Raw genomic sequence first — 25,503 nt, forward strand, 5'->3', positions numbered from 1 at the left:
AAAATTATATTATATACTTATTCTTAACTTCAATTGTAAATTTAAGCAAAATAAAATTCAAATTCAGTAAAGATTTATGAATGATTTTTTTTTTCACATTTTGAGTCAACTTGTTAGTTGCCAAACAATTTTATAATTTCTATTTTTTTTTTTTTTTTTTTTTTTTGATTTTGCCTAAAAGATTATCTTAAAAAATCTAATATTTAAACTATTAATCAACATTACACAACACATACATACATACATACATACATCATTATCATACACATGCACACTTCTACGATTCCACATGTGCCTGCTGATGACGTGGATAAGACGCGATGGAAAATTCGAAAAAGGACATAAGCATATTTAAAGTATAACACTAATTTCACATACCCATGTTAGGGGTAGATTCGTCATTCTCTTCCATCGTCACTCTCTTCAATGACTCTCTCTCTCTCTCTCTCTCTATATATATATATATATATTCACAACCTTCACTTCCATGGCCGCGTGCTTCAGTTTCCACTCTGATACCACCCCACCTATTCATTTATTTCTCAACGGATCTCACCTCAAAATGCGCACCACCGCCGTTCGGTGCTTATCCATTTTACTGATTCTCGCCGTTTCCTCGGCCGTTCATGCCTGCCCACCCTCGGAACGGGCAGCTCTTCTGGCTTTCAGAGCTGCCCTTCATGAGCCTTATTTAGGAATCTTTAACTCTTGGACTGGAGATGACTGCTGTAACCGATGGCACGGTATTAGCTGTGACCAGGTCACCCACCGGGTTGCTGATATTAATCTCCGGGGAGAAGCTGAGGACCCCATTTTCGAACGGGCTCACCGTACTGGTTATATGACCGGTTATATTTCTCCTGAGATCTGCAAGCTTACTCGTCTTTCTAGCGTTATTATCGCCGATTGGAAGGGCATCACCGGCGAGATTCCGAGATGTATAACTTCTTTGCCGTTTCTCAGGATTCTAGACCTTATTGGTAACCGTCTTTCTGGCGACCTTCCGGCGGATATTGGTCGACTCCGTCGACTCACGGTTTTGAACGTTGCGGATAATTTGATTTCCGGTTCGATTCCATCGTCGCTTACGGCGCTTACGAATTTGATGCATCTGGACCTCCGAAACAACAAATTCTCCGGTCGTTTACCCCGAAATTTCGGGAATCTGAGGATGTTGAGCAGAGCTTTACTTAGCCGAAACCAATTCTCCGGTTCACTTCCCGATTCCATTTCAAAGATCTACCGACTCGCAGACCTGGATCTTTCTCAAAACCAACTATCCGGTGTAATCCCGAGTTGGATAGGAAGAATGGCGGTCTTAGCTACATTGAATCTTGACGGCAACAAATTCTCCGGAAGCATTCCACCGAGTATTTTAGTTTCGGGAATAAGCGATTTGAATCTAAGCCGAAACTACCTAACCGGAAACTTACCGGATGTTTTCGGGCAAAGATCGTACTTCACAGTTCTTGATTTATCGTACAACAACTTGAAAGGACCCATCCCGAAATCAGTATCGGAAGCTTCATATATCGGACATTTGGATTTGAGCCACAACCATCTTTGTGGTCCGATACCGACCGGAGCACCATTCGATCATTTAGAAGCAGCATCGTTTGTTTTCAATGACTGTCTTTGTGGGAAGCCGCTGAAAGCTTGTTAGACAAAAATTTGGTTTCTACTAAAACCTTATAATTGTTATTATCATTATTCATGTTTGTATTATTATGTAAAACAAAAAGATGTTTAAAAACTTTTACTTTTCAAAAAGCTTCCTTTTTTTTTTCTTCTTCTTTTTTAAATTTTTAACTGATTGATTATTATGATGATAATAATCTACGAATTGATTAGAGCCAAATTTGGTTGTGAGTGTAGTGCATGATATTAGGGAAAAAAAAAAAAAAAGAAAAGAAGTCTAATATCATTGCATTAATATGCATTATATTTGATAGTGAAATGTGTTGGAAAATGGGTCTTAGTTGGTCTCATACTTTCTTTTTTATTATTATTAGTAATGTAGTTTTTATTTTATTTTACTTGTATTATATAATCTTCATATAAACCTTTGAATCCAATGATTCAAAGGTTCATAGTTGTGTGTATTTGAGTTGTTTGAGAATATAATTTCCCAAATAATTGATTATTTGTCTTGCTTCTCTTTCTTTGAGATTACAATTCTTTTAATACCTAATAATTAGGAGAGATTAGAAATGAATGATAGTGTCTCTTTTATAGATCTAAAATTTTATTATGGAGTGGAAGTTTGAGAGTTAAGTTGTCGTAAGAAGATGCTTTTTTCTTTTTAAAGAATGCGTTTTTGGTCAAATGGTGTCCTAAAATTTCATTGAGATATTCATAGTTTAATATAAACAAAGACGACAACATTGCTATTTTTTTTATTTTTTATTTTTCCTTCTTTGCTCTTTGTAATTGTAATTTAGAATATTACATCAAGCAATGGTTAGGTGGAAAAATGAAATAATATTTTTCACGAAACCCAATGACCAATCTCACGGGTTTAACTTTAGACCATAACATATCTTCACGGGCTGCAATTGCAAATGGGCATTTGATTGAAACTGTTAAATTCCATTATAGATTAGATCAGATTAGGCTTTTGAATTTAGAAAAAGCAAAATATATGGGGTTGGATTTGAGGAGTTAGAGAGTAAAGAAGGACATTTAATAGGGGAAATGTAACAAAGAATAAAGTTTTAAATAGAAACACCTAAAAAGGATGAATCTTTACCATATTGATTGATGTATGCATCTGCAATGCAAATCCAAATGTTATGGTATTATTAGAGTTTATAGTATAGCGGTGTCGAGAGGAGGCTTTGCATTAAAAAGGAAAAGAAAAAGTAAGATAGAATTTGAAAAGGATAACACAAAACAAAACCATGTGGGGAGGTGGGACAGGATAATAGCTGTCTTTTCAATAATTATTGGTGAAAAAAAAGACAAGACTAAGCCTAAGATTTGATAACTACGATCCAAAGTTCTCACTTCATATCATCTGGAGATGTTCGAAGTAAAAAGTTGATCATTGTACTCGAGTTGTAATAGTTTGTGTTTGAGGTATGGATTATTTTAGTTTGAGTTATAATAAAACGTGTTTGAAATAGAAACTATTTTAGCGTAAATAGTAGAAGCAAAAGAGTTCATTACAAAAATGATTATCAAATGAGGTCAGTGAGTAGAAGCAAAGGCACTATTTGGAAGGTTGTCGATTTGGACGAATATCCTTCAATCAGTTTAAGTGAAATTCACAAAAGAAATAAAAGAAAGACAGAGCTCACGTGAACAGCCTTTATTTTCAGAAAATGACTCTTTCATCTCTTGCTTTTGCATTCAAACGAATAGAATATTGTCATCCACCATTTTTTTAAACTCTCTTTCATTGCTGCTGTCCCCATGCTAAAGAATTTTATTCATTGCATTGCTATATATATTAATGAAATGAGTATCTAATACAGTGACAACAACTTGGGTACACTGCATCAAGCATTAAAAACACAATTCAAGCTATAAACATCTTTCTTTTTTATATCCGGATCAACTTACGTGCATTGCTTTCAGAGCTAATGAGAAATTGATGAAAAATGAAAAGAGGATCACTGAATAATCGATATAGTTACCTACCCTACCACTAATTGTAAACGTAAAAAGCTGATGACTATTTCAATCTTTCAACCTACATGGCTAAGCATTGAAGTTGAAGTAAACTGTGTAAGATTCATCTACGAAACTCAGCAATGGTGCAAGAAGAAAGTTCCTTGTCAATCCTTTTGTAACAAAGCTTATTGGATGATACTGACTTGCTCCACTTTCCATCACAAAACTGGACGCTTCATCGAATCCATCATCTAATGACAGCTTTGACTTGCAGCTTAGCTTTAACTGTGAACCAGATTCATAGTTCACTCCACTGTAAACAAAGCAGCCTTCATTGTCTATGGATGCCAACGATACCGTTCCATTCTTTCCATCTAATCCCTCAACTAGATAGAATTCGGAGGAGTGCGCCTCCGAGTTTGCATCGGCAATTTCAAGTTTCTCGTCTTTTCCTTTATTTCCTAGAACCATTCCCGGAAAACTAAATGGTTCTACCATGACCCGTTTGCCAATAACATCTCGCAATTCTGTGACTTTGGCAGATGGGTCATTTACGATGAGCCTGAATGTAGCATGGACAGCAGAATCCGTCCCTTGTTCAGGATATTTTTCCATTGTTATTGATTGGTTTGAGTTTGTTAAGGCAAAAGATGTCTTCCCAGATGCTTGGGAAAAAGTAACAAGAAAAGTATTGTACACGGAAGGAACAGGAGTTATCCAGTCTGAAAAAGAATCGGCCTGTCGGGTTTTGATTTCCCAGTCACCACTACTATAGGCTGCCAGCAGATAGGGGCCAAACAGGATCGCTTTGACGGAAGCATATTCAGATCGATCATCTGAGTATATTCACACAAGAGTGATTTATTATCTAAACATTGTAATGAAACATCTATATCAGATTGGATGGATAATATACCATCAATAGCTTCAGTTCTTAGGTTAATGGGTATCTCGAGGCTTAACTTGTCCCCTGAGCTCCATGAGTTGGTAACCGATTTGAAGTTACCTGTAGCATGAGAAAACAGGAGTATGAAACATAAATTTCGTTGCAATGATGCCATGTAAAAGCGTCAGGTGAAAGTGCAATGGAAACTAGACTGAACAGGATGTATTGTAGTTCAAGAATATATAAGAGCCAGAACAAGATGCAAGATGCATTCAAACGAATTTGAAACTCGAGTCAGATAGTGCTTTATCCTGCCTACTATAAAGAGAAACCAGCAGAGGGTTATATCTGTATATACCATTAGGGTTGTTTCCCAAACTCTGACCATTTAATAGAACTTTTGCGCCACTCGCACTTGTCCAACTTGGAATTCGCAAATTAATGGTGGACGACCGTACTGATCCCTGCATAATTCAGGTCACATGGAAATTAGTTAGTTCCCCATGGAAACCACTACTCAACAAGCATAGAAATCGAAAACATATTGGATTTGAAAGTTTCCTCGCAAGATTCAGACAATCCCTGCATTTTACATAATACAAACAGGATGACTTGCTGAGTTAGTAACCAAAGATTGTAAAACAATTATGTATTCACTGCTCAGCTTGGGACCAAGCAAAGATGGAAATCTAAATCTTTTATCCCTGTCCACGAACTCACTGAATCTTCAATTTAGAATTTTCCAGATTTCTAATCAGTTTCATCTTCACAGGGTAAAATTTTATTCTTACTTCTGAACCGTGCAAATACGTCAAACAATAATGCAGCTTTTACACCCAATCTTTTCTACTCTTGAACAACTTCTCCTAGCTAGCCTAATCATATACAATCCAAGGTCCACCGGTCTATCTTGGCTAATAAGCCTGAGCCCAGTTGATTTGATTCTCGTCATCAGTGAAATACGACTAGAAATATCAGGAAATGGGTAGTTTCAGTGTTACTTAACACATCCGGTTGCTTCCACGTTAAATTCTCACTCCTAGCTTTGTAGAAGTGTTGTTAAATCTTTTATAACCCAATGCCATATATTTCAATATTATGTAAAACCACCATGTGTAAACCCCCGGGTGAAGAAGAACCATGAAAAAAATAAAGGGATTAGAGAGATGGATACCTACGTTGTGGAAATATAGTTGATCAAATGCATAAATTGGCCAGGACATTGACATATGTAAATAAACGCTCATACTATTTAATGGTTTGTCTTTTTGAAAGTTTGCAGTCATAATAAGGTAATCTGATGATGCGCATGGACAAAACTTTATATCAGAAAGCCATAAAAGTGTTCTGCCTCGTGAGAAATGTAAAAAGTATACCACCTTGGGAGAAAATGTCAATGTCATCCTGAGTTTTGGATCTTCTGAATGAATAGGATCAACTTCCTGATTTAGCAAAACATTTCCTGATTTCCAATCAAGAGAACTTGATATATACTGGATAACATAAAGCGAAGGAGTTTGTGCTTCCTCCTCAAAGTATATAGAATCTCCCAACTTGGAGAATGATTCAATTCCTAAATTAAGAGCAAGAAATGAAACAATTGAATGAGAACAAGTGACAGAAACCTCTACAGACAACATCTCCATTCATATACACACAAGATTATGCAAATATAACTGATCATTTTCAAGTAATCGCAGAGAATAAAAGAAAAGGAATGCGTGAGCATAATGAAGTCAAACCTGTGCCATAGCAACACCAAAAAGATTCAAACGGGGTCCCCCATCCATGGTAGCTTCTGGCTTTAGAACTTCCACTACCTAATGGAAGCATGTAAATCATTACCCCAGGGTTAGTTCCTCTTTGGATGCTCAGCACCCCATTTGTAAGAGCCCGCTCATAGTAATCGGCGTATGCTATTTCCTTGGTCCATTTGAACAAGTTGCGAGAGACCTATAATATCATCAACTAGAGTAAAAATATTGCGAGAAAAATGTGTTCATCTAGAAATGCTTATACAGAATCAACATAAAGTGTAACACTCACCCCATCAGGATGATGCATCAAATTCTACACAAATTGTCGACAAAATGCAAAAGGAAGAAGAGATGGTGGAAAGAGTTTCAGCATATTACACAATTACTTGTAGAATTGCTATTAGAAATATTATTAGAGTATTAGGGGTATATAAGTACTTAGATAGGGAGTGTGTTATTTTAATATGAAACAGATGGGGAGTGTGTAATGGTATTTGGTTATAAATTTGGGTGTGGGAAATGATGAGGGTAGGCATTATGATAGTGAATTAGGGGTTGAGAGATATCTCAAGAGGGGAGGGTCAAAGCACCCCATAATACTTGGGGAGTTTTATTGTAATTCCTTTTATCTTTTATATCAAAAGTTGGGTTCTATTAAATTACTAGTTCAAAGTATATCTTATTTTTTTCCCAGAAGAAAGCAAAATAATAGGGGTCCTTGAGAATTCAAATAATTCTGCAAAAACTATAGCCAAAGAAAAGTGTAATACCTTAAGCATGTTGTAAGTTGTACATGACTCTTCAGTCTCCGTTCCTAGAGCATCTGCCAATCTCTTGGGATCTCTCCTGCTCATAGGTCAGAGGAGGAAAGAGTGTGATGTTAGAAAGTGCATGGAAAAAAGATGCAGAAGCCGACTTCGAAGAAGAAAATGTCAGAATAGAAACAGCAATCACACACAAAGTCATATAATTTTCATAGAAGATGAAGCACAATATAAGCAACTAACTAATTGGAGCCTAATGCTCACTTTTTAATTGTATAACACCGTAATTAAGGAGGATGGAGGATTTCAAACATAAGACAAGGATTTTCGAAAAACAGGCACAAAGGCTGTATATACATGGATTTTATCTGCATTTATAGATATAAAAACAATCAAATAAAGAAACAGAAAATGAGACTGAGTACTATGCATATGGATGTTCATTAAGTCCTACAATACATTAAATAGAAGACTCCAGTGTCCATACCAGAACTCATGCACTGATGTCCCTCCTGTTGCATAGCTGTGGGAGGAGTTAACAATGTCCATAAAATATGTGGATATTTCCTGGAATAAAGAATTCAAAATAGCTCAATAAAAATAGCTTTCTAAGTCGAACCTGTCATTCAATCACAAACCAGACCAGAAATTAGAATTCAACTAAACATTGACAGACTCAATGAAAGGTTTAGGAAAAAAGAAAAAAAAAAAGAAAAGAAAAGAAAAGAAAGCTTCAAGCAAACTTAGGAAGAAATTAAAAAATATATTGTTCATAACTAATACTACATTGTCTTCATAAATTATGTGTCCAAATGCGCATCTTTTCTAGTAATATTACGAATATTCATAAAGAATATTTCTGTAAAGAAAAAGTTTATTTATTTTTATAGAAACGACTTTCATTTAGATAATAATTAAAAAATACGGGGCATACGAAAACCAAAACCCATTAAAAGAGAGAATTCCCTCTAAAAGAAGAGGCCACAACTATACAAAATATAAAGAGTGGTCATAAAAAGTCTTCAAAACCAAATCCCAAACGAAAACATGATATGTAACAACACACTAAACCCCGAAAGATCCCCACTAAGAACCTGTAAACAATCTCTATTATTCTGTCCCCCACATAACCCAAAGAACAACACACACCACAACAATCCATAAGAAGCATCCCTTTTCATGAAGGATGAATGTAGGAAGAAATCTCTGATCACATCATTAGAAACTCTATGCTAAGCAAGCAAGAATATAGACAAGTATTTGAAAATTAAAAATTTTAATGAATTAATTAAGTATTAAAATTTATTATTGTTAATACTTAGTATTAAAAAAATTCAGACAAATGCGTAGAGATTTACCTTATACAGTGGATCACCAGTGACTTCATACCGCATTTGAGATCCAATAACAATTGGGATATGTGTATTAACATGGAAACCTGAAATGTCTTCAGCCTATAACCAAAGGAGAGAATCCTCGAGATATTACTATCCAGCAAAATAAAAGTTGTGATATAAAGTTTTTAATTAGTTTTAAAAACAAGCAAAATTAATTCCAACGGTTTCCATCTTGTTTTAAAGCTCTTGTTCTCAAATCTAAGGAGTATAAAAAATTGTCATTTCTAATAAAATGATAAAAGGGTGATTGCACAACACTTCATTCTTTCCCTCATATTTGGCAGTGAATGTTCGATAAAACACCAATTCTATTGTACAACTCCGGATTGAACAAGAAACAATTACCTGAACGGCAAGAAGGCCTAGAAAGCACGGTTTGTCAAAAAGGTGTGCCAGTAATAAATGCTTTGTATTTCCCTGCATGTATTTTACAAAGCACGCTTCATAAGTCTCTTATGCACAGATACCAACATTTTTATTTTGTACATCAAAACTCAGAAACTCGTTAATCAATAGCCAAATACACCTAAACATACGGAAAGCTAAAATCAATTATCAAAGGCAAGTTAATTATCCAATGAGGTGTCATGTTGATGTCAGGCAAGGCATCCAAACAATTTTAGAATCAAGCCAACAGGACTATGTGGCAGATTTCTCAATAGTATACTTCTTGGATAGAATTAGACTTCTTTCTTGTGGAAGGAATCACATAGGGGATGTTTGGGGACAAAAAGTTGGTTATTATAGTCCCAAGTTATTATAGTTGGGTTATAATAGTTTGTGTTTGAGGTGGTGGTTTTAGTTTGGGCTATAATAGTATGTGTTTCAAGTGTAAAATATTGTTGCCCCAAACACCCCCATAATGTTTGAATGGTCTCCTCCTTTTGTCCAGAGACATGTATGAAAATTCATATTAAATGGAAATCCAATTTGATGGATATTACCCTCAAATAATAGATCACATTAAAGCAATGAGAGTAAGAACAGAAAAATCACATACTGTTATCCTGTACAACCGGTAGAGCACATCATTCATGCCACCAGTTTCTTCATTAAGTGACCGATAGTGTCTCTCTACAGTATACTTCAATATGACATTTTGAACCCGGTTGTAGAAGTACTCAACCATCCATGTAACCATTTTTAGGGCTTGGGAATTACCAGCAAAAGTATATTGATCCAACAATCCTGCCAATATCTGTCACAATAGACAAAATTAAATGATGTGGTAACTTCTTAGGACATTTTGTGTCTAAGTCCATGGGAAACTTTACCTTGTGGATGGTGTAATATGGCGCCCAAACAGGTTGAACAGCTTCAAAACGATCAAACTCCTCGGAGGGAAAAGCAGAAAGATATCCTGTGCCCATTTTGTCCTGACAAGTAGCCAAACCAGAAACTAGTGCAGACATCTTCTCTTTAAGCACAGGGTTGCCAGTGCTTGCCCACATTTGGGCTGACGCACTTAAGTAGTGACCTTCAGTTTGAGAGAGCAAGCTATTAATAATTGATCACATAGGCTGAAGCTACAAAACATAATCTATATTGTCAGTCATAAAAACATAATTGCATTTAATAGATTTGTAGACGTGTGTCAGACAAAGAGAAGGCCTCCATATTCTGCAGCAAGTCAGTCATAAGAAAATAATTGCCTTCGCAAAAACTAGATAATGAATCGCTGAACTTTCAGTTTTGTGTCTAAGAAGTCCATATATTCAACATTTTTCTAACATTAGCTAATCTATTAAACATAACATTGAATTTTTTATTTAATAGAACACTAATTTTGATCTTATATCCACTATCCATTAGTTCCGTGAATTTTAAAAAAGTGCCAAATAGTCAAGGACATATTAGACATAAAACTCTAATTAGATACAAGATCAAAAGCTTGGTGATTAATTAGACACCTTTTAAACTTTAAGCTATTAAACTTGATTGTGCATGTGGGTGTTTGGGAGAAAACAACCAAAATTATAATTTAATCAAATGGAATACATCCAAGAACAATGAATGTGTGTGTTTGGGAAAAAAGAAAAAGAGATTTAGATTTCTGAATTCACCAGTGGCCAAACATAGAAGTACTGTTTGAGATTAAGTTCTGAGATTGGAAGTATAAGCCAAGTTAGCAGGAGAAATGACAAGTGACATCTTCTGAATTCAGTTAGACACTTAGCTAAAGCAGGGGCATTGGGCACTACCAATGTATAGGTCTTAAAATTTCTTGGATGGTTAATATTGAAAAAGAACAAATTAGTAACAAAATGTCACTTAATTTTTTATTTAAACTAAATCTTCCTGCCATCCAACCCTTTAAAATAAGAATTCAGGTTGGGGAGAGAGAGAGAATGGAGCAAAAAATGATAAGAATGGAGTCGATGGATACTGTTGACAAACTTGACATGAACAAAATGAATTCATTTTTAATACTTAAAGGTAAATGTCTTTTCCAAAGCTATTATGGGCCCTCTGTGCAATGCGAATGACTCGTCTAATGGTATATTCTCAAAAGACGGAAGAATGCCAGAAAAGATGAACATAACAACAAAAACCAAGGACAAATAAAAGCACGATTAAAAGACATGACTAACCTACAAAATGACCACGAAGCTCACAGTCTGATTTTTCCCACCCAATATACGGTTCTCCAGGTGTAGGCAAACCAGCTGTCTTCCTAAAGCTCCAAAGCAACCTATCCACATCCAACATCAATAGATACTTCAAATTTGTTGTCTGAGCCGTCCCATGTAATGAGCTTGGATCCAACCGTACGTCGTGTAAAGAAATTTCCTTGAGCATACCACCAGGAATTTGCAGCCCATCTTTATTTTTCATTTGTCTATACATCATTTCCCAATTATATTCATTTTCTTCCTTCAACATTTTTCTTGGTAGCAAATTAGACCAAGCAAAATCATCAGTTGGTGTCAAGTGGTAATGGGAAAATATCTCTTTCTTCCAAGTAACATTACCTGATGATAAGAGCTCATATCTAAAAGTATGTGATCCAAGTTGAGTAGGAGTGTTTGTACACTCCTTTAGAGAATCACAATTACAGAGGAGGAATGCCAATAAGACCACCAAAACCACCCACATTTTAAGAAACTGACAAATTTTCATAACAACCAAATAGAGGACAGGAGAAAAAAGAATCAAATCAGAGCTGAATTAATATGAAATAGATGGAAAATCTGAATTCAGCGAGAGGATACGATCAAGACACAAAGAAACTGGTAGGTGTAGAACAACCCAGTGAAAAGAATCAAAAGCATCTAATAGTTACTAATGAACCCAGAATGCAAGACTCCTAATTTCAGAAAGAACATAACCCAAGATCACATTCAGAAGCATGTAATCCAACAAATGAATAATGAAAAGAAAAGGCTGGGAGGAGTAAATAAGAGGAAGCACATGTGAGGAGTTATATATATATAGATAGAATGATTGAACAGAGAGAGCCCCACAAATGAAGCTATAATTCAGGCTATCTCGTGAAAGGCAAGAATGGTGAAGTGAAAAAGAAAAGAAAAGGCAAATTACTTACTTTTTGTAGATCGAAGTATACTAAAAGTATAGTGAACAAAAACCAAAATTCTAAAAGATAATATATTTTCGGTAAATGTGGATGAGAGAAGAAGAGGGTATATGAAGACAAGTTAGAATCACGGATGTGGTGCCATTTTCTGCTAGGGTTTGACTCATTCGCATGGATTCCAACATACAGGAGATGGGTTCTGAAGCCATTGGAGAGTAAATCGCATTCACAGAAACAACCAAAGACAAAGTGGAATTGGAAATCAAATTTTCATCCATTTCGCAATTTGGGATTTGGGAAATGAGAATTCCCATCAAACTCCTCAATCTTCTTGGCGCCATCTTCATCTTCTTTACCTTCTAATCTATAATTGTTTTTTTCTTTTCCATAAACAGTAAAAAATAACCGTTTTTTTCTCTTTTAATTATGAGACAATCACTCATAAATCATAAGCTTATTTTTAATAATAATAATAATCATAAATCATAATACCAATAATAAAAATAATAATGTTATTATTTATTATTTTAAAAAGATATAGTAATCATTTCTCCCACAATTAACTATTAAAATATCATTTTCATATCTAATTTAAAGTTTATTATTATAATTTCATTTTATCTAATTTTAGTCTATTTAATTTAAATAAATTTTAATTATAGTCCTACTATTAATTAGAGTTTATTTATTAAAAATTTATGATCTTTATTAGAATTTATCCTATAAATATTTAATATATTACAGATTAAATCTAAATTTAAATTTTCTTAAAAGTACAAAAATAAAAATTAGATAATTCAAAGTAAATGGAAAAAAAAAATGGCCTTTTAACCTAAATATTATAACATTGGAAAAATTGGATTAAAATTGGACGATCAAAACTTACGATATAAAAATTATACCTCAAATAATAAAACTTGAACGTTTATATAACTATTATAGTTTCTGAATTTATTTAAGTTTAAAGGTTGAATTTAAGTAATATGTTAATCTTTAAAGTATGATCACAAATTAGACGGATAATTTGTAGTTTAACCAAAAATGAAAACATAGCAAAATTTTTATTTATAATTGAATCGTAAATTCGACTTTTTGTGAGTTAATTTATCTTATTTTAATACAGTTTTCGCTTAATTATTTAGTTAATTTTTTTTTCTCTTGGAGAGGAATATTTGTTGATCTAGTTGGAGCTTAGAAGAAAAGAATAAAGAGGATAAGAAAATATGGTAACATAGTAACTATATATTATAATTTTGAGAATGAGTGTTACAAATTTTTCAATCACCCGACAGTCTTGTCTTGTGACATTTTCAATTCAAATTAATTAATCATTTTCTTACATTGGTTGGTTCCTTCATATTTGTATATTTGTTCTATTGATCATTTTAAAATTTACTGGCTTAATTAATTAATAAAAAAAATGTTTAGAGTGTCTAAAATTTATCACCTCAAGAACAAAATTCATATAAATTGAACACATATACAAAACAAAATGATACTGTTAGGTATTTAAATAATAAAACATACATATAATGACAATTTTTTTTAAAAAAAAATTAGAAGCTAAGTTACCTATTTTTATAATTACTTTGGGAGAAACTAGACAATGTCAAAACTATTATTGGTTTGAAAAAGAGTGGTAACATTTATTTTTATTTGACCTAACTAAAATGTATTGTAGTTGTATTGGGATTACAAGACAAGATAGAGAGGTTGATTTTTTTTTTTTTTTTAAATTCTAAGAAAGGATTAAGAGATTGGTATCTCAGCTAATTTCAATTTAATAATAAGTTAGTAACATATAAAGTAGTTAATTAGTGTACTACGTAATATTAACTCAATTGATTAAATTAAAGTTTAAATTACGTAATGTATCACTTTGTTTAAAAAGAGAATAATGTAACCTATAATCGAAAATAAATTTTGCTACCACATATAATCTTATAAATAAGTGAGAGAGAGCGGTGAAAAATGCATCTAACTTAGAGTTCTAAAATGAAAAATCGACTTACCTTTTTCAACCATAATGATGTGTTTGTATAGAGAGTTTGACCTAGAACATCTAAACATGTGGTTTTATAACTAAACCAACCTAACCCTTAAATTTCTCAAATTAGGGCATACCATTTGGTGAAGAGATAGTATGGATCGAGGACTTGGCCTGAACCACGCTAGCATATTTTTTTTCTTTTTCTTGTCTTAGGGCGCATCGATCTCACGCCCCTTTATTTAATCTCAATTATGTCATTAGATCTCAAACTATTCATAAATAAGAGAGATAGTTTTGTCAATGTTGAAATAATCTTTCAAAATCATACTAAATAAAAAGCTTAATTTGATCACCGTAACCAAAGAGGAAAAATTCAAGTAGTATTTGCATGGAGCATAATCCAATATTCTAAGAAGTTACAAAATAAATCTTTGAAAAAGTTCCAAATGTGACCAATAATAATTCATATTTAGAAATATCTATATCATATAATGGTAGTAGATTGTAACAGTGAGGTGGACACATAATTTGGACGTTGGCATGTGACTATTAATATTTTGTGTTGGGTGGAGGTATTTAATTATAACATGATCATCCATTTGCAAATATGTGACACTACTTATACATAGCCAACTTGCATTATTTCTATAGCATTTAAACACTCATTATTTTGGTTTATGATTGCATTTTTTTTCAAGCAAACCAATATGAAGATGACTTTAACAAAAAAAAAAAGAAAAAGTCTCTACGTGTACAGACATACAAATATCTCACGTAAAAAGTATGCATACAATTAAGGAAAAACGTGTAACTAATTATCAAAAAATAGAAGATGAAAAGATCGTTATACACAAACGATGGAGTACACGAAGCTGGTTGTGTAATATTAAGGGGTTTTAAATAAAGTTAGTACTTAGTAGGTAGAACACACAAATCAGAATCATGGCTTTTGCTACTCACCACTTAGCTTCTTTTTGTTTGCTTTCAAGCAAAGATATGAAAATACACATCTCAACCACAGACATTAGGTAATGAAAATATTTTGTAAAATTAAATTATATAATAATAATAATAATAATAATAATAATAATAATAATAATAATAATAATAATGGTGGACAACTAGACCTCTATTTATAGTTTATTTTGTATTCAAAGATAGTCTCCATTGGGCCTGAAGTTGAACAATGGGGATCTCATCTTTTCTTATCATTGATTGTATTCAATTTGGGAAGTAAAAATCCAAACATCTTCAGATAAATCTAATCATTTTAGGGGATGAAAACAACTAATAATCGTTAGAGGGCCAAAATTTCCATATAAACAATCAAAAAGGTTAAGTTATTACACAACACAACACCTAGGAGGAAGCAGGAAGATAAATCATCTTGGAGTGAATAAGAGAAAATATACAAACATATCAATATCACCTTCGAGTTTTTCTTCTCTTTTTTTCGCGTCTTCTATCTTTGCTTTCGCTGTCTTCTGAATCTGATTCTGACTCTGAAGAACTTGAATCTGAATCCGAAGAATCTGAGCTTTGAGATTCCTCATCGGAATCTGACACCGGTTTTTGCTGTTGCATGATTAGCCGTGGCATATTCTTTAAATATTCTCGCAAATTCTCGGTTAGACCACCAAGCCCAATAGAAGTGAAGAAGTTGATGGAAAATCTTGTGTTCTTTGGGTTATCCCTTGGGAATATGGATTCAAACGAATCTTGCATTGTCGGGTCGGTGAGACGTTCATTTAACAGTCGAATTCCCAAATGTTCTGACAATTCCTGCACCACAATTAACACCAAGATACAAAAATTAACATCTACCAAAATAGTGAAAAACGCAAATTTCTTAATTTCATTGCCTAATTGCTAACTTTACAAGGCAGCTAAGCTACCCATCGTTCTTTTAAAAAAACAAAACAAAGAAGCAGAGCATTAGTTATTGACGAGAAATAGATGATGATTGGAAAGGGGGGTTTAGTTTGACAACCGATAAGTTTGACATCAAACTACTCTATCTTAAGTATATAGCAAAATTAACAACTAAGTATCCTAAAGAAACATTAACAACGGAAAAGAATCATATAGATCACGATCAGGATAGACGAGAAATACCTGGAAGAGGATCTTAATAAAAATCCTTGATGAAGACGTGGTGTCTTCTTCAGTCAGGCGGATGTATGACAAAACATGCCATGGGAGTGCATCAGTGCCAAGTAAGTGGGCGAAAAATTTAGCCACATTTCTTAACTTGTTGGTTTCAAGCCTATGAATCATCGAATATTGCTGGACAAAGCATTTCTCAAAATTCTCCTGATACACTTTGTTGATCTTGCAAAATCTTTGCCCCAACAGACCATAATAGCGAAGGTAAGTTCTCTCCTGACTGCAACATTCCAATAACATGACGCATAACTCAATCTGCAAAGATCACAAAAAACGAATGAACACACTTACACCTGTACCATTGGTATAAACATATCGATTGCAACAGACAATCATGCAAGACAACCATCAATGTTATGGGTCATTATTATAGAACAGGAAACAAACTTTGATTTCAGAAAAAGTGCATGAAGCTTATGAAATTAATTAGAAAAAGTATGACCAACAGAAAGAACTAAAAGAACTAAAAGAACTTACTTCTTGACCAGGCTCGAGTTTAATTTTTAGAAGCTTATGCCCTGCCTCTTCAAAATCTACACTGGACATAATTGTCAGATAAATTGTCCTCCTTAGGTTCACAAGGTTGGTTTCCGTTTCGTCATTTATTTGCATCTGCTCTTCATCTTCTTCTTCCGATTCATCTTCTTCATCCTCATCTTCCTCATCATCTGATCCAGCATCAGATCTGTCTTCTTCATCCTCAGATTCCTCACCAAGTATATTTTTCTTTAAATCCTCATAACGCTTCTCGTTTTCGAGGAAATTTGGATCAGACTTGAAGATATCTGGAAGCAAGATAGGAAAAATATAAGAATAAAAGAATACATAAAAATAAAGCATACATCATGAGAAGACCTACTCTGATTAACAAATCAACCATGCATAAGTGTATATTTTATTTATTATTTAAGGGCAAAAAATACCAAGAGTAATCTCGGGATCTATCTCTTCTTGCAAAGAGATTTCATGAGTTAACTGATCTTCTTGCTCTACAAGGTCGAGTTCTGGACGAACAGCTGGATAGCCCTGAATCAAATCCAAAAGGAAAAAGAGTAAAATTAAAAATAAAACACTGTTTCTGCTAATGCTATACAAGGAAATATGTGTGCTTGGAAACAAACAATAAGAAATTCTTCAGACTCAACATTTTCAGGTACATTGCAAAGGGTGAACTAGAAAACTGAAGTAGATTTTATAAACATATATGTAGAAACCAACTGAAAAGGTAACTGCTGTGTACTAAAAGGCAAATGATTCGTTGCTAAAACAATTAATTATTTAAGGGTTCATCCCATCGTGAGAATTATAGACTATACCTCAAACTTTGCTTTCCTTATGGCAAATAGGCCTTCAATCAGAAACTGAACCCTTTTGTCTATTTCTCCTTCATGAAGAATTCCACGAAAACGCTCAAATATTCCTACAATCAATGACAAGAAATGGCAGAAATATGAATATACAATCTTGGGTTAAATAGGTGGGGATCATGCGAGGAAATTTATTTTTTAAAACAATAAGACTAAAATAAATAAAACTTGATCGAACAAAATCTATTCAATAGGGTGAAAAATGTCCTTGAGTCTAAAGACTAAAATAAAATTATTTTTCAGATGATTGGAAATACAAAAAAAAATATTCAACAATCTCATTCTCCATATGGGCAACTTCAAAGATGAAAATCTGCTGCAGACAGACAGAAGCTTTTCCAGAAAGACAAACAGAATGAACATGGCTAGACAATTATAATTTCATGTAACAGATCCAAGCAAACAAAAAGCAGCGAACATGGTGAACTAAAATGATTGAGCACAGCAAAATGCAGATACAATAAATAAATTTGGATAATTTACGACAATAGCATACGCACCATGAAGCCCCTTAGGAGAAAGATCCTTGAGTATTGATCCACATTCAGTTACAAAACCGACGGCCACCTCCACGCTGTCATCTGTAGGATTCTCCAGCAACACAGTGAGTAATTCTAATGCAATTATTTCATGAGCCACTTGCTGATTAACCAAATGTGCTATAAATTTGACAGCAGCAAGTAGTTGAGGCTGTCAAAGATAAATAAAATAAATGAGAATCGGCAAAAAAAATTAACATCGAAGGTTTGACAACTAAATAGAAAAGATTATAAAAATTACAATCATCATGAATATTACCTTGTCATTCCGTTTATATGCTCTTTTGAGCTGCAAAACAATTCTTCTCAATAGAAGATCACCCACTTCTGGAAACTTAGTATTGACAACAGCAACAAGTGCAGCAAATACATCGGTAAACCCTGGAGATGCCATTTGTGACTTCATACATGAACGGCAAAATAGACCCCTGCCCCTGATCAAGTTCTCTGCAAATAACTCTGGAATGATATTCTTTATATTAGTAGCATTCACCTTGTTCACAAGCCCATTAATACTTTTTCGGAGTGCATCCCATGTCAAACGTTGATACTCAATGCTGCTCTTATCTTGGACCTCCTTCATCATTCTAGCCAACTTAAATGGTGGGATGTAAACACCCCCACTCTTTCCCAAATTTGAAGAATCAGGATTCAAATTGTTTTCAGTCTGTTTTTCCTGTCTGTGAGGCTGTCGATGGTCAATAGTCCCTGTACCCACCTTTTCTTTCTCCCCAATGTTTCTTCTATCCTCTCTCCTTCCACTTGTCTCCTTATCTCGTTGATCTTGAGAATTGTTATGCTTGTAATCATGTTTTGAATGTCTTCTCTCCCTATCATTGTCAGCCCGATTCCTCCGATGATCTGATTTTCTAAGCAACTCCTTGTCACGCTCATCTTTTGAATCATGATCCAAGCGGCGATCCATATTTTTATTTTCATTCTCAATTTCACGCTGTCTACGGTCATGCCTCCTATTCTTCCTCTCATCTTCATCAGAACTTTGATATGATTCCTTTCGATTAAGCAACTCCTTGTCACGCTCATCTTTTGAATCATTATCCAAGCGGCGATCCATATTTTTATTTTCATTCTCAGTTTCACGCTGTCTACGGTCATGCCTCCTATTCTTCCTCTCATCTTCATCAGAACTTTGATATGATTCCTTTCGATTTTCTCTCTCGTGTCCTCTACTATGGCGTTTTTCATCATGATGTCTTCTGTCTCTATCATGTCTACTTTTGTTTCTCTCAGTTCTCTGTTCACCTTCATCAAAACTTTCATATGATTTTTTCTTGTCTCCTCTCTCTACTTCTCTGTGCAAATTTTTGTCCTGATGTCTTCTGTCTCTATCTTGCCTGTCATTGTCTCTGCTTGCTCTCCTGTTCCCTTTCGCTTCATCCTCATCTGACGACTCTCGGCTATACTTCCTATCCATCTGACGACACTCCGTAGGAAAATCTAAATGGCTTGTAAGCACAAATTTCTTTTCACCACCAACCTAAAATCTATCCATCAGACAAAAAAAGTACTGATTAGCAGGAGGGGTCTTTAGTAAGATTTCTAGGGAAGATGCATATCAAACAAAGCAGAAGTAGATAATATGTACGGCCTCCAAATTTATCCAAAAACATGGAGTATGCTGTGTTGCTTGTTACAACTACCCTTTTTCATAAATCCTGATAAACAGTACAAATCTAAAACTTTGCATAAAGACTTCTAATCAACAACAAGCTTGTCTTATAATGCATGATGAAAGAGCATCCTACCAAATCAAAACTAAACTCAACTAATTCTCAAATCATTAAAATAAACTAAAGTAAATTACAACAGCCCAACCCAAGGGAAAACAATAATTAAAATGTAACAATTAGGTTTTGTTTCATAAAAAAATTTGCAAACATAGCAATGTCCAGAAGAAAAAACTAACCAACAAAATATAGAAAGTTTTATCAAAAGCACAAAATACTGTGCAGACAACCCCCATCGCGCACATAGCAACCACCTGCCACATGCCTCCTACGTTTCTATCGTTACCTAAAAACAAACATGTTTGGAAAGGTGGTGTGTATTCATAATACTCGGTAACTCTACTAAAGGGTCAGACAAGCATACACAAGCATAACAATTAACATGCACCTAGCAACGTAACTATGTGGACCTAAAACATTTCAGTCAAAAATTCTATTTAGCCAAAGTGGACAACTAAACCATCTTAAGAAACTGTGCTGTGCAAATTTGTTGGTAAAAAATCCTAGGAGACTTTACTCCAACTAATGGTAGTTGGCACCCGGTTAGCCAAAGGGGGAGCCAACTAGAGCAAAGGCACTTCAGTCATAGTAAACATTTAGTTACCAGCTCTCTGATGGTGCATAAATGAACTCTAGCAGAACTCTACTTTGACAAATGGGACTTGGCAACCAGTCTTTGAAGCCAATTCCCGCTCACTCTCCTACTTGATCTTATTACATTCACGTCATCTCAAATGGTTATTTTGCCACTTCCATTAAACATACTTTAACCATAACAAACATGAAGTCTCATAACTCAGCATCTTCCATCTACTTTTTTCAAGCAAAAGAAACTCTATGAAGTCCTGCTGAATATCATTCAATCAAATTCTAAATCAACGATATTATGGCAAAACCGTAAGAGACGGAACAGCTGGCATGCAACTAAAATCTAGCAAAATTTGGTTATTGAAGTTCAAAATAACACACTGGCATAGAATTAGGCTTGGAAAAGTAAAAGATCAAATCAAACTCCATATCCCCTGCTGTTCCTCTTTCCTCTAGCCCTCTCGAAATTCCTTCCTTTAGACCTCACATATGGCTCGGAATGGCTGTGTGACACAGCAGGTGCTGGACCGAAATGCTTTAATGCCTCTTGGGAGTTCTTAGGACCTCTAAGAAGAACCGTGTTCTGACCTAGATGAGCCCTAAAAGCAAGCTGGTCAAATGTCAAACATTCCCAGCCAGCCTTTTCGATCCTTGACCTTGCTGTCTGAGTGAGCCTTAGAGCTTTCAGTGCTGGAACTTCACAGATGCGAATTTCATCGGCAACATTCCCAACAACAACAGAAATCCTACTTTCCTTTCCTTTCATGGACTGGATAGCCTAGAGAGCGAAAGTGGAGGCTTGTTAACCTTGCTTATTAACAGGCGCTAGAGAATACAGCATCGAAATTGCTTCCAATCTGACGGACAAGGAAGCGGTAAAGCTTGACGAGTAACTAAAGGTAGATATCATCAGATTTGGGTGCAGTCCTCTTGGTCTTCTTACTCTTACCTCATGGTATGCCAAGTTTTAGCAGCAGCAGCAGCCGCCGCCGGTTTCCATGTACTTTTAACCTAAACAAAAGTCTCATCTACATGCCTGTACCTCGAGATGCTCAAACCACAAACAAGTAATGTAATTCAGACATCCACCAAATCTAACATTCACGCCACATAATCAGATCACATATCAACAAATTCAACACTCATAGCACATAAAACACTCGTCCTTTACATCCAAGTAAAATAATTCAAACAACCACGCCACTTTATCAAAATTCAAAATACACATATTAAACAAATTCAATGTTCACGGCACATAACTCAGAACACATACCCAAAAAAAAAAAAAAAAACAAGTAATGCCACTTACTTCAAAAGCAATTTTAACAATGAACTAATGGAGTTATCTTAACAAGATCGCCCCTAAAACTCGCATAAATTAGCAGCGTCGAAACGGTGGTTTAACGCGGCGTTGAGGTAGCAAACCGCGCAGAATCACCGCGAGACTTCTCCAGTAAAGTGATATTGAGGAGGGCAGCGTCGAAGGAAGGTGAATCGGAGGGGCAGCGTGCGGTGGCCGGAAGAGAAATGCGAGAAGCAGGAGGGACGAACGAGATAAAAAGGAAGAATGGGAGGGAACGAGGGTCAGCAGATCAGGCGCACTTTCAAGAGAAAAGACCCCTCGGGTTTCCGAGTTCTTCAGCCCAACACTAGCAAATGGGCTTTTCGAAACTCAAATTCAGTCACATGGGCCGGGTTAACTGAATTTTCAAGACCAACCCGAATATTCATTCAAATATATCCTATAATCCAATCCTTGAAATTGGATTAAGGTCTAGGGTTTAGGGTAGGAGTTTAAATAGGTCGAATGGGTTGTGAGACATTCTTAGTCTAACCTATATTTTTTAGTTGGTTGGTTATCAATTCGAATAATCCGAATTAAGTTTTTAACTCAACCCGTAAAATATGGGTTGGGTTGTCGTATTGTATTATTATTTTCTTTTATTTCTAAATTTTAATGTTTGTAAATGGAAATCGTTAAACATAAATCAAATATGTTTCGTATATCAAAAAAAAATCGTAATTATAAGATTGTTTAACTTTTATTAAATTATATATATTATTAATTCGGGTTGGATTGGGTTTGATCCGAATTTTTCAACCCTCTAACATGAGACCCAACCCAACTTGAAAGAAAATCAAAATTTTCAACCCAACCCAACTCTTGTAATTTGATTTGGATTCGGGCTATTCTTACTCTTCAAGATTACATTGTAGAGATATTTAGTTTTCAATATAACAAAATGAGCTGAAATATTTAAGATACTAATAAAAAAATTTATCGACAATATTGATAGAAACGGATAGTCCATCATCAATGTTTATCATTAATAAAATTCATAATTTTTATATATTTGTGAACATTTTTTTTTTGTATATATTACATTATTACACAATTATTAGTTTTTTTTATAGCTTCATTTTTCAAGTACAACCGTCGTGGGATGATAATTTGAACATCTCACCTGTTATCTGAAATGTAGGAGGTATGTCTATTATTGCTGAGCTAAGTAAAAATCAATTTTAGTTGACAAGAAAATAACATTACAAGAACTTGCATACCTCCCTAGACCACGTGTTCTAGTACTAATCTTTAAATCAATGATATCGACCCAAACACTTAAATTTTTTTACGAAACAAATTTAATATTATATCATCAACAATTAATATTTATTAACTAATTAAAAATAATTATGAAATAAAATGTTTAACTAATTTTAAAAGAAATGAATATACACCAAAGATTAATTAATTATAACTCCTAAATTAAATAATAATGTAATTTTTTTTTAAAGTGTCGATATTAAAAATTTTGCGACAAAATTGAAACAAAGCTAAAACCTAAAGAGTAAAATTGTAATATTTTACAATTTAAGAACTAAATCGACATGAAACTCAAAACTTAAAAACATCAACCAGATCCAATTTTTTTGTAAATAGTAATAATAATAAATGATAAATTGTTAATTTGACTAAAAATATATTATAAAGTTCTTAATATATTTAGGAATTGGGTGGGTAGGAAAGTCACACATTAGGCTTTTCTTTCCCCCACCAATATGAATGCCACTTCTTCTCATCATGATGTTGGGATATTGTTTCCCAACAAAAAAAAGCAATCAACAATCTTTACTCCAAATTATATTTTATAATTTTCCAATGCATAAATATAAAATAACCATAATAAATCATCCCATTTGGTTTTATTTTTAAAACTATGATTTAGGATTTGTAAATTAATTGTATTGTAATCCTTTGGGGTTGCAACTTTACCTATGTAACTTTAAATTAAGCATTCACCAATAAAGGAGTCAAAAAGCAAAGAACTATTAACTGCCTAATTCAAACTCATAATAACTCAATTGTTCATTTAAATTATATAACAAAAAAACACACTAATTAAAACTAACCTTGCCATAAGTTTTTGGATAAAAAAAAAATGTGAACTTATATGGGTTTTAGGAAAAGAGAGAAAGTATGCACGTGCATTCCACAGCTCGATTTTATTTTAATAAAGTCGAAAGAAATACACTAACAAATATACACACCATCATTCCATTTTAACATCAACTTCAAGTGATTTCTTCACCCTTGTTTTTATATACTTTAACAAGAATTTAGAAAGATAGAGCACTCGTGCATAGACAGAGGTAGCTCAGAAGATTTGTGAAAGAGCTCAAAAGATCTACAAGAGAATCTCAGGTGAGTTAGGCAACTCATGGAAAAGTTTAGTAAAACCCTAATGGTAAGCAGTACTAAGTTACGATAGACATTTCCATGAAAGAGTTTAAGTTGAGCAAATTAAGTGTCATCAACCCCATTTAGGTGGTGAATTCATAATTGTACACGAAGGAAATTTGAATCCCGATAGAAAAAGCGTGTGATTTCATTTATCGATTTCTTAAAAGAATTAAATAATTAATCTTGAGACTACTTTGCAACACAGATCCCAACAAGTCAAACAAAAGCAACTCAACAATTTAATGGATTAACGAGACATCATTATGAAAAAAGCTAGATATTTATTACACAATAACTAATCATCAATCTATATAATTAGCTAAACCAAATCACTTGTCAAAAGTACACTAATTAAAAACACACAATATATTAATTACTCTCTACTATCGGTATTCCCTATTCACCTTTAACTCTCTTACTAAACTAAGTGTTAGAATGTCGATGGCTAGACATTGCACCGATGTTCAATTTCTTTACTTGTTTAGGATAACATAGGAGTGATTGACGTAGAGTTAACATTGGAAGAAGAAAAAGACAGTAGAGTAGAAGATGAATCTGTCCTGAAGATATTGAGAGGTAAAGACAATTTGGGGAAGGGGCTGAATTATTGTAAACAGTGACCATATGACCCTAAAGCTTGGAACATCCAAACAAATGAATCAAAGATAAAGTCTACCCTTTTGGGTATTTGCCCTTAAAATGGAAGGAAGGTACTGCCCTAATTTCATCCATTTTTTCCTCTCTTATGGAGCCCATCCCCATAGGGTCACTCAAATTAGGGGCTCCATGCATAACTAATAAACTACTGTTCTTTTTTATTGTGGACCTTCACATATTGATTAGGCCTTCGACACTACCTTCGATTGACCCGACAAATAGAATACTTAATTTCACCATCTATTCTTTTTTCTTCTTTATCTTTTAGATTCGTTTCCTTTCATTCGTCTAATCAAAATTAATCAAAATATAACTAAAATTATATATATAAAGAAAAAAAAAAGTTACTACTACTACTAATCTAAAAGAAACATTTATATTTTTTTTTCAAGAGGGGTCTATTGATTCCACATTTACAAAAGAGGACAATGTTTTTCCATATTTATAAACTATGTTTAACAACTTTTTGAATTGTATATCTCAATCTATATTCACGTGATTCTCTTCATATCAAATTACAACAATGTCCAACTAAAATCAATAATATGTTTCATTACACTTTATATATATATAATAATTTCTTCATCTTCTTCTTCCTTTTTCCATATCCTACTATTTTTGTAAACTCTATTCCACATTTTCAGGCTTATAGATTTATATATTAGATTATATATTACATTCAATAATAAAAATAAAATCCCGCAATTTTAGAAAATTTTGTCTCGCAATGATAGGGATCAGCTCTATTTTCT

The 25,503-nt window shown here is 33.9% G+C and overlaps 3 protein-coding genes and 1 pseudogene across 3 annotated transcripts; 1 reads left to right on the forward strand and 3 right to left on the reverse strand.

Annotated features, from left to right (window-relative positions):
• The first annotated feature begins 347 nt into the window (after window positions 1–347).
• On the forward strand, window positions 348–1,770 carry LOC103491529 (DNA damage-repair/toleration protein DRT100-like). Its single transcript, XM_008451516.3, has one exon. It carries the CDS (start codon window positions 488–490, stop codon window positions 1,661–1,663), a length of 1,176 nt encoding a protein of 391 aa, XP_008449738.2. The 5' UTR covers window positions 348–487; the 3' UTR covers window positions 1,664–1,770.
• Window positions 1,771–3,415: 1,645 nt separating this feature from the next.
• On the reverse strand, window positions 3,416–12,305 carry LOC103491528 (uncharacterized). The gene is made up of 12 exons (XM_008451515.3): window positions 11,011–12,305; window positions 9,694–9,896; window positions 9,420–9,617; window positions 8,765–8,836; window positions 8,381–8,476; window positions 7,510–7,589; window positions 7,029–7,104; window positions 6,244–6,454; window positions 5,881–6,074; window positions 4,860–4,965; window positions 4,532–4,621; window positions 3,416–4,451 (listed from the first exon to the last, which is right to left on the reverse strand). The coding sequence occupies exons 1-12, from the start codon at window positions 11,537–11,539 to the stop codon at window positions 3,703–3,705; spliced, it is 2,604 nt and encodes an 867-aa protein (XP_008449737.2). The 5' UTR covers window positions 11,540–12,305; the 3' UTR covers window positions 3,416–3,702.
• A 2,930-nt stretch (window positions 12,306–15,235) lies between these two features.
• Window positions 15,236–21,961, reverse strand: LOC103491527 (uncharacterized). The gene is made up of 8 exons (XM_008451513.3): window positions 21,662–21,961; window positions 18,276–19,521; window positions 17,978–18,167; window positions 17,427–17,530; window positions 17,034–17,136; window positions 16,588–16,895; window positions 16,060–16,365; window positions 15,236–15,726 (listed from the first exon to the last, which is right to left on the reverse strand). The coding sequence occupies exons 2-8, from the start codon at window positions 19,449–19,451 to the stop codon at window positions 15,370–15,372; spliced, it is 2,544 nt and encodes an 847-aa protein (XP_008449735.2). The 5' UTR covers window positions 19,452–19,521; window positions 21,662–21,961; the 3' UTR covers window positions 15,236–15,369.
• On the reverse strand, window positions 19,530–23,771 carry LOC103491673 (60S ribosomal protein L18-2-like; annotated as a pseudogene).
• Between the last annotated feature and the right edge of the window lie 1,732 nt (window positions 23,772–25,503).

This window comes from Cucumis melo, chromosome 5 (assembly GCF_025177605.1).
Source record: "Cucumis melo cultivar AY chromosome 5, USDA_Cmelo_AY_1.0, whole genome shotgun sequence".
Classification (NCBI taxonomy): domain Eukaryota; kingdom Viridiplantae; phylum Streptophyta; class Magnoliopsida; order Cucurbitales; family Cucurbitaceae; genus Cucumis; species Cucumis melo.